This window comes from Oratosquilla oratoria, chromosome 12, assembly GCF_046742065.1.
Source record: "Oratosquilla oratoria isolate Oo_2021 chromosome 12, ASM4674206v1, whole genome shotgun sequence".
Taxonomy (NCBI): Eukaryota; Metazoa; Arthropoda; class Malacostraca; order Stomatopoda; family Squillidae; genus Oratosquilla; species Oratosquilla oratoria.
In genome coordinates this window covers 32332857-32346610 of record NC_134788.1, presented here as the reverse complement: position 1 = coordinate 32346610, position 13754 = coordinate 32332857, and the positions used below count along the sequence as shown (strand labels likewise).

General features: G+C 39.9%; 1 protein-coding gene across 1 annotated transcript; it reads right to left on the bottom strand.

The window, feature by feature from the left end:
• Positions 1–2901: 2901 nt before the first annotated feature.
• On the bottom strand, positions 2902–11586 carry LOC143031277 (uncharacterized). The gene is made up of 2 exons (XM_076194908.1): positions 11565–11586; positions 2902–4678 (listed from the first exon to the last, which is right to left on the bottom strand). Exon 2 carries the CDS (start codon positions 4656–4658, stop codon positions 3867–3869), a length of 792 nt encoding a protein of 263 aa, XP_076051023.1. The 5' UTR covers positions 4659–4678; positions 11565–11586; the 3' UTR covers positions 2902–3866.
• Between the last annotated feature and the right edge of the window lie 2168 nt (positions 11587–13754).

The window sequence follows — 13754 nt, the reverse complement described above, 5'->3', positions numbered from 1 at the left end:
AGAATTGTCACCCTAGGATAACCCACATGAAGAATTGTCACCCTAGGATAGCCCGTTTGAACAATTGTCACCCTAGGATATCCTGTTTGAAGAATTGTCACCCTAGGATAGCTCATTTGAAGAATTGTCACCCTAGGATAACCCACATGAAGAATTGTCACCCTAGGATAGCCCGTTTGAACAATTGTCACCCTAGGATATCCCGTTTGAAGAATTGTCACCCTAGGATAGCCCACATAAGGAAATGTCACCCTAGAATAGCCCATATGAAGAACTGTCACGCTAGGATAGCTCACATGAAGAATTGTCACCCTAGGATAGCCCACATGAAGAATTGTCACCCTAGGATAACCCACATGAAGAATTGTCACCCTAGGATAACCCACGTGAAGAATTGTCACCCTAGGATAGCCCGTTTGAAAAACTGTCACCCTAGGATAGCCCGTTTGAAAAACTGTCACCCTAGGATATGTGTATAGTTGTGGGCACTGTCGATTGCAAGAGTATTCCCTGATTCAGTTGAGTTGTTTTAGTGGCGGAACACTAGGATCGCATTATACTTGATTTTGCTATTTCGTTTGAGTTGAAACTACTTTGGTTATAGTATTCTAGACTTCCTTAACCCATTAAACTCCGATGACAAGATGTCTTGTCATTTGGTCAAATAAAACAAAAAATCATAAAACACCAAAATGTTTGATCAAACACCAGAAAAATATGACGTCAGTCCTCCTCGCTTCGCTCGCGAGCGAAGCGAGGAGGACTGACGTCATATTTTTCTGGTGTTTGATCAAACATTTTGGTGTTTTATGATTTTTTGTTTTATTTGACCAAATGACAAGACATCTTGTCATCGGAGTTTAATGGGTTAAGAACATCTCACCAGTGTCTAACGTTCGTATCCTATGTTTTAACTTAATTCGTCGTACAGCTTCTCAATATAGGACGCAAGCGCAAATTGATATTCAGAAAAAAAAAATCGTAACCGAAGTAGTTGCTACGCCGAATTAGCAAAAACGAGAAGTATGCTCACGAGAAATGCCTAGTGTAGAGGGGGGTTAGAGGATGTACAGTATACTAACGCGACCCGAAGGTGGATGTGATGTGTCTTGCTCCATTGCCCAGGAGTGACCCTTCCTCCAGTAGGAGCTATGAGGGAGAGGGTCATTGTCTGCATGCCTTGATTGGCTATCTCCCTCTTAAAGGGGAAAGAAACTTATTGGTATACCACAACTAACACCACAGACGGACGAAAGAAAGGGTTGAGTAAGAGGAACTACATATTTCGATTGCTAAATGCAATCTTCTTCAGCACTACTGAAGAAGATTGCAGTTTGCAATCGAAATATATAGTTTCGCTTACTCGACTCTTTCTTTCGCCCCACAGTGGTGTTAGTTGTGATTTACAGATGTCTTACCACATTTCTCACCAGTTATTGGTATATAGACAGAGATATTGAGGGAGGGAGGGTGGGGATTTGGAGGAGGAGGTTGATCCGAGATTATTCATCCCTTTTTTTTTTTGTTCTCGGGGGCATTGGAAGGTCAAAAGGACTAGGACGAGTGTGTGCACTCAAGAACATTACTCCAGTGTCCCTACCGGACCTGCGATACCCCAAAACATGAAGGACCAAGCTGAAAGCCTCCCCATTCCTGCAAGCCAAATTAACAAAGACGTCCGAAGCAAAAGCTCAAAGCTGCAGCTTTGAGCTTTTGCTGAGGACGTCTTTGTTAATTTGGCTTGCAGGAATGGGGAGGACTTCAGCTTGGTCCTTCATGTTTTGGGGTATCGCAGGTCCGGTAGGGACACTGGAGTAGTGTTCTTAGTGTCTGGAATGGGGCAGCTTCGGTGTCGCTTTTGAGGTGTGCATACAGATAAAGGTTTCAGCAGCCTTGGACCGCTTCTTTGGACGCCAAAAGAAAGAAGTGAGTGGTAGGGTGGAGGTGATCAAGTGCGAGTCAGGGGTGGTTATGCATTGGGACCGGGAGGAGGGGAGGGAGGTTGTGTGGTGCGTTCAACTATTGTATCTGCCGGCTCCTGTGTCGAGGCTGCGGGGGTAGAAATACTGGGGGGGGGGGGTCGCGCCAGAGTCCTGCGCGATATCAAGTACAACCCCTGAGGCTAAAACAATTGATAGTTTCATGTAGTAAGCGCAGAAACTATCAGTTGTTTTAACCCATTAACCTCCGATGACAAGATGTCTTGTCATTTGGTCAAATAAAACAAAAAATCATAAAACACCAAAATGTTTGATCAAACACCAGAAAAATATGACGTTCGTCCTCTCTTCGATCGCGACTGACGTCATATTTTTCTGGTGTTTGATCAAACATTTTGGTGTTTTATGATTTTTTGTTTTATTTGACCAAATGACAAGACATCTTGTCATCGGAGTTTAATGAGTTAAGAAACGATTAGACAGCTTTATGGATGGGGCTGATGACAGATGGTGATGGAAAAGGAGCTTCCTAGTGTAGGCCTCATGGTCTCTTGCAGTCTCCTTCATTCTTATGTTATCATGACTCTCACTCGGACTGGAGCTTCTTGGAAGCTGATATGCCCTGAGGCTAATACCCAGAGGATTTCGTATTCAAAGCAGCACGCTGACCAATGTGAAAAACACGCTGCGCACTCTTGATTGACCAGTTTGCTCAATTGATTGGGATAAACCTTGGGAAACCGCGCGTGGGAGCTGGCTAAAGCAGGGGTTCTCAACCTATTTTCACGTATACCCCGTGTTTATGGATTGCTATTGTTTAACCTCCTGGAGATGATTTCAACACTAAATTTAATCGCTTTGCACCCACTGGCTTTCGGTTGGCAGCCCCACTTGTGAACCGCCATGGCCCAATTGGGCTTCAAGTACCACAGGTTGAGAACCACTGGGCTAAAGCACATATATTCGTCTTAGACAACTTTAATGGCAATTTTCTTCCTTCCTCCCCACTAGGGGACAGAGTGAATCTTTGCTCAGTCATATTGGCTGTTGGCAAGCTGTACTACCTTTCTAGCCCAAGTACAGCTCGACCAATGGGCCAGCACCACCAACCACATGAGGTTGTGTCTCTTGTTCCTACCATCATCGATGGAGTTATCTTAGCAATGGGGGAGGATAAAGTTATTCTCAGACAGTAGGAAGAAAGTTTTAATGATTACTGAATACACTATTACCCATCAGTTGTTACCTTGTATTTAGCAGTGATTTACTCAAAGTGAATGCCTGTTCACAGCTTGTTTCTTTTCCGTTTTTATCTCCATTCTAATTCTTGTAAGGTCCCATTCATGCTAGCACATTCCTTCTCCTGATCCTCTTCTATTTCCCCATGAATATGTAATCTAGTAACGCCTGATAAGACATGCATGTTTTTAGGAGAGCAACTTTTAGAGAGAAATGAACTGTGCGTTTCATTAACTTCACTGTCACAATGACCATTCTTTAGTCTTTCACATGAATTGTGAATATTCTCGTGAAATCTCAAGCTAGACAATTGTGAACATGAAACCATACACTAAGAACATGCATAAAGTTTATCTCCTGTGTGTGTTCTTATTTTTTTATATCGCTAGAGCTAAAAATGAAGACAAAAAGCACATTTACATAGCCTCGCATCACTAGAGCTAAAAAATGAAGATAAAAAAGCACATTTATATATATAGCCTCGCATCTGTGCGAGTGCGAACACGCAAGGGTGGACAATTTGGTCTCCCATGTGCCAGGGACTTCCAGATCTCGTCTGTGGTCAACCATGATTTGCTCCAAAGGATCCCACTGGGCAACTACTGGAATGGTCCACCCCTGGTGTGTCCTTTCAGTTCACTTGACCCTGAAAATGCAGCTTCACAATAAACCACACTAGTAAGGCTTTTAACCGGTGTGATACCGAATATGACTTTTGAGTTCATTAGACCTGGAGAACGATGCCACGCAACAAGGACATTGATACGGCCTCTCTCCGGTATGGCTACGCATGTGTTTAGTGAGGCTTCCAGACTGAGCAAACGTGGCCACGCACACACTGCATTTATACGGCTTTTCGCCGGTGTGTGTTCGAAAGTGCGACTTGAGACTGCCTGAGTCATAAAAAGAAGCATCACAAAGAGTACACTTGAAATGCTTAAAACCTGTGTGGGTTCGGATATGTCGTCTCCGACTGCTCGAATTATTGAACGAAGACTCGCAAAAATCACATTTATAAGGTCGTTCACCAGTGTGAACAAGAATATGGTTCTTGAGGTTACTGGACTCGGAGAAGGACGACTCGCACAGGGAACACTTGAAGGGCTTCTCGCCGGTGTGGATCCGCGTGTGCCTCTTCAGGCCTCCAGAAGTCGAGAAGGAAGTTTGGCATAGAGTGCACTCGTACGGCTTTTCACCTGTGTGAGTCCTGATATGATTTTTCAAGTCAGTTGAATAGAGAAACGATGCACAACATAAAGTACATTTGTAGACCTTCTTTCTTCTACTTTTTGTCAATGAAGACTTGGGACGAGATAAATGGTCACATTTTACACCCTCCACCTCCTGTCCTGCTTTTGCATTACAATTTTCATTCACGAGCAAATCTTTTCTCAAGGACTTCTGTCCTTCCAATTTCTGTTCTATTTTTACTTTGCCATTCCCACTCCTACATTTTTCTATTCCACTGGATTCCGACATTGCTGAGTATCTAACTGCACCTTGGGGAATAAAATGTAATATATTATTATACAACTCCATTAACATTTTCTAACATTTCATTCATAGCAAACAACAGAGCCATTATTGAGAAAACAAATCATAATCTATGTCACAATAAACATATCTTCTGGAAAAACACACCCACATTACACATTGACCCTGCCAATGAGTATCATTCAAAACACATAATGTTTGTAGCAATTCACATATATACTGTGTAAAATTTGTATGTTTTAACATCTGTTTACCATACATTAAGAGTGTTATATTAGAATTGTATGAAGAGAAATCATGCAGTAGTCTTTTATAATTGAAAACTAATCCACACTCAGGGTCAAAGGGACAGAATACAATCTCAACAATTGATCATCTTGCAGTAATTGTGTTTAGGAATGTACTAGAATATAAATGTTGTAATTTTTTATAACTCATTTTCGATTTAACAAAAGCTAAACACACACACACAAAAAGTAAATAGACATGCCATTTCATCATGGAATTATTTAATTGGGATATATACAGGGTGAGCCAAAAGTAGGTGGGCAGTAAATGCTAACATTTATTTAGAGATTATGTATACATACAACTATATGCACTAATACAATTATTACATTGAGAATTAAATTTTATTGAGAACAATAATACAAAAGCTTTTAAATTCTATTAACGCAGGTGCTCAAACTGTTTTCCATCACGATTTACACAGCTTTGAAGTCTGCCTCTTACACTTCGACAAACATTTTTTCACAAGTCTATCTGGGTATTAATTTCTTGAAATACATCTCTTATGTAAATTTTCAAATCACCAACACTTCTTGGATTTCGACTATAAACTTTGTCCTTGAGTACTCCACAAAAGAAAAAGTCCATCGGTGTCAAGTCTGGTGAACATGCCGGCCAATCAATTGGGCCTCTTGGTCCAATCCATTTCCCAGGAAATGTTTCATCAAGATACTCACGGACTGCTCTTGAATAATGTGGAGGGACCCCATCGTGTTGAAAATAAAGGTCATATGAATTAGACTGTTGTAACTGGGGAATCACTTGATTTATTAGAATCTCGAGATTGTGATGATATAACTGGTACATAAACCTATTCCACATACTGTCCACCTACTTCTGGCTCACCCTGTATATATATATATATACCAATGGCTTTTTCTCCCTTACAAAGGAGGTAGCCAGCCAAAGTCAAAGACATAAATCCAATCCCACCCATTTCATCCCCGCATACTCCACTTCCATTCACCATCCCTCCCTCTTTTCTTGGCCCCCAGGTCAGAAACAATGTAACAAGATACAGCACATCCACAACAAGGCTGCTTCATTCAATCAGTCACCCCCTCCCCTTCATTAAAAAAAAAAAAAACACTACTCACTTTCTCCAATTCTAATTCTAACACAGGCTCTACTACTATCGTAAAAACTCTTGACTGCTCTTAACAGCTTTCCTCAATATCCCATATATCTGCAATACCTCCCACAGTGCCTTTCTGTCTACCCTGTCATGAACCTTTTCCAAATCCATAAAGGCCCAAAAAAATATCCTTACCTTTTTCTAAAGCATTCTCACATATCTGTCTTACCACAAAAATATGATCTAAGCAACCCCTACCTATCCTAAACCCACACTGTTCCTCCCCAATTATCCCCTCTGTTCCTCTCCTAATCCTCTTAATCAAAACCCTCCCATAAGCCTTCCCAACTACATTCAACAAACTGATCCCTCTGAAACTACTACTCACACTTGTCCCCTTTTTCTTTGTAAAGTAAAACTATAAGCACTCCTCCAGTCCTCTACCCTTTTTAAGACAAACACTAACCTCCCCAGCCAGTCCTCAATCACTGTACCTCCCCTTTTCAACAACACTGCATGACACCCACCCAGGTGCCTTACCTGCTCTCATCATTTTAATAACTGTTTTCATCTCATCTTTCCTTATTTCTCCTCCATTTTTTTCATTCACCACTGTCATTTCCTCAGTGCTTCCCACTGCAACTACCTTTCCCTTCCTATCCTCCTTCACATTTAGCAACTCCCTTAATTACTCTGCCCATCTTCCTCTTACTGCTGTCTCTTCCATTACCATCCCTCCATCTTCACCTTTTCTTCTCTACTTGATTTGCCTCCCCTTCCCCTCTTAATTTTCTTCCAAAACATGTTTTATTACTTTAAAAAAAATTCTGTCATACTCTAAACCCATTTCACATCTGCTCTCCTCTTTGTCCCCTTACCTTATGCTTTCTCTTCTCTTTTCTTTGTGCCTTTCATACGATTCTCTCATCCTATTTTGTAACCAATCTATGAATGCTTGTTTCTTCTCTTCTACAAACTTCTTTGCTTCCTCATCCCACCACTCACTACCATTCTCTCCCATCCTTGTTCCACACACCATATTTGCACTCCTTATGACTCCCTACTTGAAATATCCCCATTTCTCCTCCACTCCTATATCTACTCTATCATTCACTCCCTCCCACTCTTCTCTCTGCTTCTTCTTGTACTCCTTCTCCTTTTCTTTCTCATTTAAGCAGTTTACTCTAAGCACCCCTCTACCTTCTGTCCTTTTCCTCTTTCTCCATCTGTCCTCCATTCTCAACTTACCTTCCACCAGAAAATGATATGATATTCCCCCACTCTCGCCCCTTACAATATGTACATCCAAAAATCTTTCCACTCTTCTTCTGGTTACCACTATATAGTCCACTAAAACCCTATCCACCACCCTCTCCCATGTGTACTTATGCTCGACTTTCTTCCTAAACACTGTATTTGCTATCATCAACTCTCTTTGTAGACACCATCATCTCTCCACTATGATTTTTTCCTGTAACTCCACACTTCCCAATCACTCCATCTATTGGTTCATCTTCTACCCTAGTATTGATATCTCCCAATACCACTACACTGTCATTTCTCCCTAAACCCTCTATGCACTCATTTAAATCTACTCAAAAAGCCTCCCTTTCCTCTACACTCTTCTCACTACCATGTCCATATACACTTACAAAAACCTACATCACCTTTCCCAGTTTCACTTTCATCCATATTAACCTTGATTAAACCTTCCACTCCACCACGTGTTTACCTAACTCTTCACTTACTAGTAAAGGCACCCCTTTTCTCCCTCGTCCTCTCTTCACTACTGACATTCTTCCAACTACACTCCCAAACTCAAACTCGCCCCTCAAACTCAATGCCAACACATCCATCTTTCTTCTCACAATCATACTGTCTACCTTTTCCTTTTACTCTCATCTATACCACATCCACACGCATTAAAAGACCCAAACCTTAGGTTCTGGTTGGAAAACTCCTCCCATACCCTTTTCCCCTCTGGGGCTACAGAGAATAGGATGCCTAGTCCTATCCCTGTTCCATTTTGATTGTCTTTTACAACTCAAGTGGGAACACTTGGTGGCAATATTCTTCTTCCCTACCACAGGGTTCAGCGAAAAAGGAATTCAATACTTAGAGAAAAGGTGCAGGACAGTAGTAAGAGTGGAGGGAGAGTTGCAGTATAATAAAGTAGCATCACTTCTCTATGAATAGAGATGTCCTGTCACAGACAAAATGTTGTGTGGCTCTGGTCCATTGGGGCACACCATATAGACCCTGTATACTGATCAGCTTTTAACCCCACAATGACATCCAGCCAATACTCTAGATGGGGATAGCAATTAGGTATATGTAATGCTGGATGAGATAGGGCAGTGGCGGATTAAGGCTCTTGTGGCCCTAAGGCAAATTTCAAGATTTTTTTTTAAATATGGCCTGAACTAATGATAAAATCTATATTATTGTACAATAATACCAAATATCCATTAGTAAATATTTATTTCTAAACAAAACCTTATCAAATTTCGCTGTGAGTTTCTGCCACCAACAGTACACACGGACAAGGACATACATGTAGAATATGTAAACATCAAATTAAATGATTAAATGATTAAATGAAGCGGCCTTGCTGTGGATGTGCTGTGTCTTGCGACACTGCTTCTGACCCAGGGCGGTGAGCAGGGTGCAGGGATGACCCGTCATCCAGGAGGTGCTTAGATGAGAGGGAGGGTGGGAGGGGTGTGGAGTGTATTTAGGGATGAAATGGGTGGGAGTGTTTTTATGCCTTTCCCTTTTTGGCTACCTCCCTTGGAAGGGGGAAAAAGCCTTGGTATATGTATGTATGTAAAAGAAATGTCTGTTGTTCTGATGATTAAGAAACTTAAGAATTTTATTGTTTTACAGCCAAAGCACTTAAAACATAGTAAACAACTTCAGACCTTTCACAACGTGGCTAATTACCGATAACTGACACGTAACATTTTTCTCTTTGTCATAATCAAAATGTTTTTGGACTGCCAGAAATGGCCTGGATTTTTTTGTGGCCCTAAGGCATGTGCCTAGTTTGCCTTATGGTTAATCCGCCACTGAGATAGGGTGTTGCGTTTAACTTCAGACCCATGATAACATGAGATGACTGACTAAAGGATGACTGAACCAGATAAATAATGTGAAACTGTATCTTCCTAACAGTGTAGGTGTGCACTTCTTAAAATTTACCCTTATGGACAATGTTGTACTGAGGGAATCATACAGGTGTAGGTCTGTTTTTGTCACCAACTGGTATAAGTGAAGAGGAAGGGAGCAGTACCAGGTTAATCCAATGGCCATTGCCAGTTACCTGGGAGTTCGGCTGAGAAAAGTCAAAACGGATTAACTCCAGAATCCTTCACAGTAAAGTAATGTAGTAGCACATTGCTAAAATAAACTTTTATCCCACTGTCTGAAAAGAAGACACCAATATCAAAAGTTCTGTATATTTCGATCACTAACTGTGATCCTCTTTCTGCTGAAGAGGATCACAGTTAGTGATTGAAATATTCAAAACTTTCAACATTAGTGTCTTCTTTTCCGACAGTGGGATAAAAGTTTATCCAAAATCCTTGTTTTGAGAAAATCTTTAGTAAAGGGTTGACAACTTATTGTTTTTATGTTACTTATATCTGTATCTTGTATTTCTATTACTATTTATTTGTTGACAGAGTTTGGGAGAGTGTGTGATAGAAGAAAGCTGAAGATAAATGTGGGTAAAAGTAAGGTGATGAGATGTACAAGGGGTGAAGGTGGCAGTAGACTGGAAGTGAGCATTAAGGGAGAGCGACTGGAGGAAGTGGATAGTTTTAGATACTTGGGTGCAAATGTGGCAGGAAAAGGTGGAGTGAAGGTGGAGGTAGAATGTAGATTCAGAGAAGCGAGTGAATGCCTTGGTGGATTAAAAAGTGTAATGAGGAATAGACATTTGATGATGGATGCTAAGAGGAGACTATATGAAGGAGTGATTGTGCCAACAGCATTGTATGGGGCAGAAACATGGAACATAAGAGAAGAAGAGAGGAGCTTAAATGTGTTTGAGATGAGGTGTCTGAGAAGTATGATGGGGGTTACTAGGCTGGATAGATTGAGAAATGAGGAGGTGAGGAGAAGAACGGGGGTGGAAAGGGAGTTGGGAGATAGGGTTGATGAAAGAGTATTAGGATGGTTTGGACACATGGAAAGAACAAATGAAGAAAGACTAGTAAAAGAGGTATGGAAGGCAGATGTGGAGGGAGTGAACATGAAGGTACGTCCTAGGATGAGGTGGATGGATGGGGTAAAGGGGGCTTTGGGGAAGAGGGGAATGTTTGTTGAGGAAGGATGGGAGAGGACAGAAGACAGGGGTGAATGGAGAATGGTTGTATATGGATGATGTTGTGATGCATGAGGTGGAATGGGTGGGGGGATGGGGGGTGAGGTAGTATGTGTGAGCAAAATTTGATGCAGCCTGAGGAGATTTTCCCCATCTTCTCCTTTTATGCATGGGGGGACGGAGAGGGGGGGTCGCCGATTTAATGAAGCGGACTTGCTGTGGATGTGCTGTGTCTTGCGACACTGCTTCTGACCCAGGGCAGTGGACAAGGTGCAGGGATGACCCGTCATCCAGGAGGTGCTAAGATGAGAGGGAGGGTGGAGGGGTGTGGAGTGTATTCAGGGATGGAATGGGTGGGAATGATTTTATGCCTTTTCCTTTTTTGGCTACCTCCCTTGTATGGGGGAAAAAGCCTTGGTATATGTATGTATGTATCTTGTATTTTTGCAAGCCTGGGCATGGGCAGGAGAATTGTTGCTTTAAGGCATTTGATTCCTCCAAAATGTTAAGCAGTCAATGCGTTATACCTTCTAGTAATGCCGAAAGATCACTAAAAACAACACGTGCAAATTTTGCTGGTAACCACTAAGGAAATCGGAAGAAAACAGTAATTCCCAAGCGTTTTCATGTAATCACTAAAGCGCTTGGGAATTACTGTTTTCTTCCGATTTCCTTAGTGGTTACCAGCAACCTTCTAATAATGTAGAAGACACGTGGAGTTAATGCAGTCTGCCTGTTGAGACCCCAATATAATGGTAAGACAGAATTAACCCACATTAAGTAAGGTTTGTCTCCTTCTGCTGGTTCCATAGATACCTAAATTGCAAAAAATTGCATTTTTGGAGTTAATGCCTTCTGTATTTTTACTCCAGAGTTCTGTCTACTGGAAGAAAGACCTGGAGGAATAGATTGACTGAAGCTCAAACCTTTAAGAATCATTTAGATAAAAACCTATGCAAGATGCTCTAATGATTATCATTAGCTTTATATTATCTGTTTTGTTATCATAATCATTTGTCTCTTTGTTTATCATTTGCTTGATTCTCATTTATTATTAGTTATATGTCAATTTATCATTATTTAATATTTCCCTGTTTGTTTATTATTTAACTATACCTATGTATTTATTTATGTATTTTATTTATCATTTGCATTATCATAGTTTTTATTTATGATTATTATGATCTTTTTTGCATCCTACCTTGATATGGACCAAAAGGTCTCCTGTCAGCATGCTCCACCTTTATAATCCTTTGAATGATTAAGAGGCCACTTCATGCAGACTCCTATTGTTGGTCTAAGTCAATCCATTGCCCCTGGTCTCTCTTGCAGAAGCCCCACAATCCCATACCAGGACAAATGAAAAGTATTTTTATGATGTAGCGTTTGATTCTAGGTTAGGTTAGGGTAGGTTATTTCTTTGTATTTATGACTTGCCTACAATTATCGACACGTCTTCCCAGTTTTAAAGTTAATTTCATAATTGTATACTGCCTCATCCAAGAACCCAATTAAAAAAATATTCCATACTTGTGGGCAGTAAGTGGTTGGGTTGTAACTCGCAATTTGTTTGCGACTGAAAAATGTAATTCCATAGCTACATACATGGTAGCATCATAAATAATAAAACACTGCCACTTGTGACGTATCTGTAGATAATTCTAACTGTAATTGATACTTAAATACTAATATTTGCTAACTTGCCTTATTTTCGTGTGCAGAACTCTTCGTTTCTGTTGTTGACTTTGTTTGTTGTGCCCAATGCCAGGCCACAACATTCTCCAATCTCCATTCGTCAAGCTCAGGTCAACAACAACATACGTACTCCGTACTGAAAGTAACGATATTACAAAGGATTACAAAGGCGAAGCATGCCAACAGGAGACCTTTTGGTCCATATCTAGGTCGGATGCGAAAAAATCATAATAATGATAAATAAATCAATCAATAAATAAAAACTATAATAATGTAAATAATAAATAAAATGCATAAATAAATGTATAGGTATAGTTAAATAATAAACAAACAGGTAAATAGTAAATAATAATAAATTGACATATAACTGATAAATGAGAATCAAGTAAATAATAATAAACAAATGGACAAATTATAACAAAACAAATAAACAAATAATATAAAATAAATTATAGTCATTACAGCATCTTGCTTAGGTGTTTATCTAAATGATTCTTAGAGCTTCGAACTGAACTACATTGCACTGCCTCTGCAGGAAATTTATTCCATTCATTAACTACTTGGTTGGCGAAGTTGTTTCTACCGACATCCAAATTAAATCTATTTCCGGACAGTTTGAGACCATTGCTTCTTGTCTGATTTTCATTATTAAGTGTGAAAAATTCGTCACTTTTGATGTTGTCAATTCCCAGAATCCTATATCAAGTCACCTATATCAAGTCACCTCCGATTCTACTTTTTTTTTTTTTTTTTTTTTTTTTTTTAGGGAAAAGAGATTCATATTCACAAGATCTCCTAACACAGCCCACCATTAAACTTGTTTATGCTCTATAGAACATTACACCTCCATTTTGCGCAGTTCCTAGTTTCAAGATAAACAAATAAGGTTATTATATGTTCTTGCTAAATAAAGTAGTAGTAGCAAAACTAATCAATGGAAACTATGGCATCGATGTATATACTGAAAGAAAAATCACGCTATGTTGCATCCAATGTAAATGTGAATCAAGTATTTGCATTTCATTATCAGTACACTAAAAAAAAGTACGTACTAAAAAAAAGTCATATTTCGTGAGTAAGCAAATATGGCGTCGAATAGAAAGCTTTCGAAATATACACAATTCAAATCATATTATTTGTTTAATCCTCTTGACCTCAAAAGAGTGTATATATGTATATATATATATATATATATATATATATATATATATATATATTATATATATATATATATATATATATATATATCCAACACAAAAAGTAACCGAGCAATTGAGTCTGCCCCACACCTACCATAACTAACTTCTTTCCATACACTAGCCCCCCCCCTCTCCCATCTTACCTATCCTGCCCTGTACTAATAGTACTACTCCCTACACAATGCATATGTTGACAAGACAAAAGTGATTTGCACATCCCTGAGAAGCTAGGAAGTGCTTAAAATTGCGGGTTAACAATAGATTATACATAATTATCAATACTACCCGTCTGGGGTATTGGCTGCTTGTTGTTGATACTTTAGGGTCTATATGGGGCGCCCCTACGGACCAGAGCCACACATCATTTTGTCTATGATAGAGGAAAACTCTTCATAGAGAAATGATGACACTTTTATACTATGACTGTCCCTCCGTTATGCTGTCCCCCAACCCCTTGCTGCTGTCCTGTACAATTTCTCTGAGTATTCATTTTCTGC

Excerpts from the sequence above, each read along its gene's own strand:
- LOC143031277 (XM_076194908.1), bottom strand. The coding sequence starts at position 4,658 with ATGTCGGAATCCAGTGGAATAGAAAAATGTAGGAGTGGGAATGGCAAA.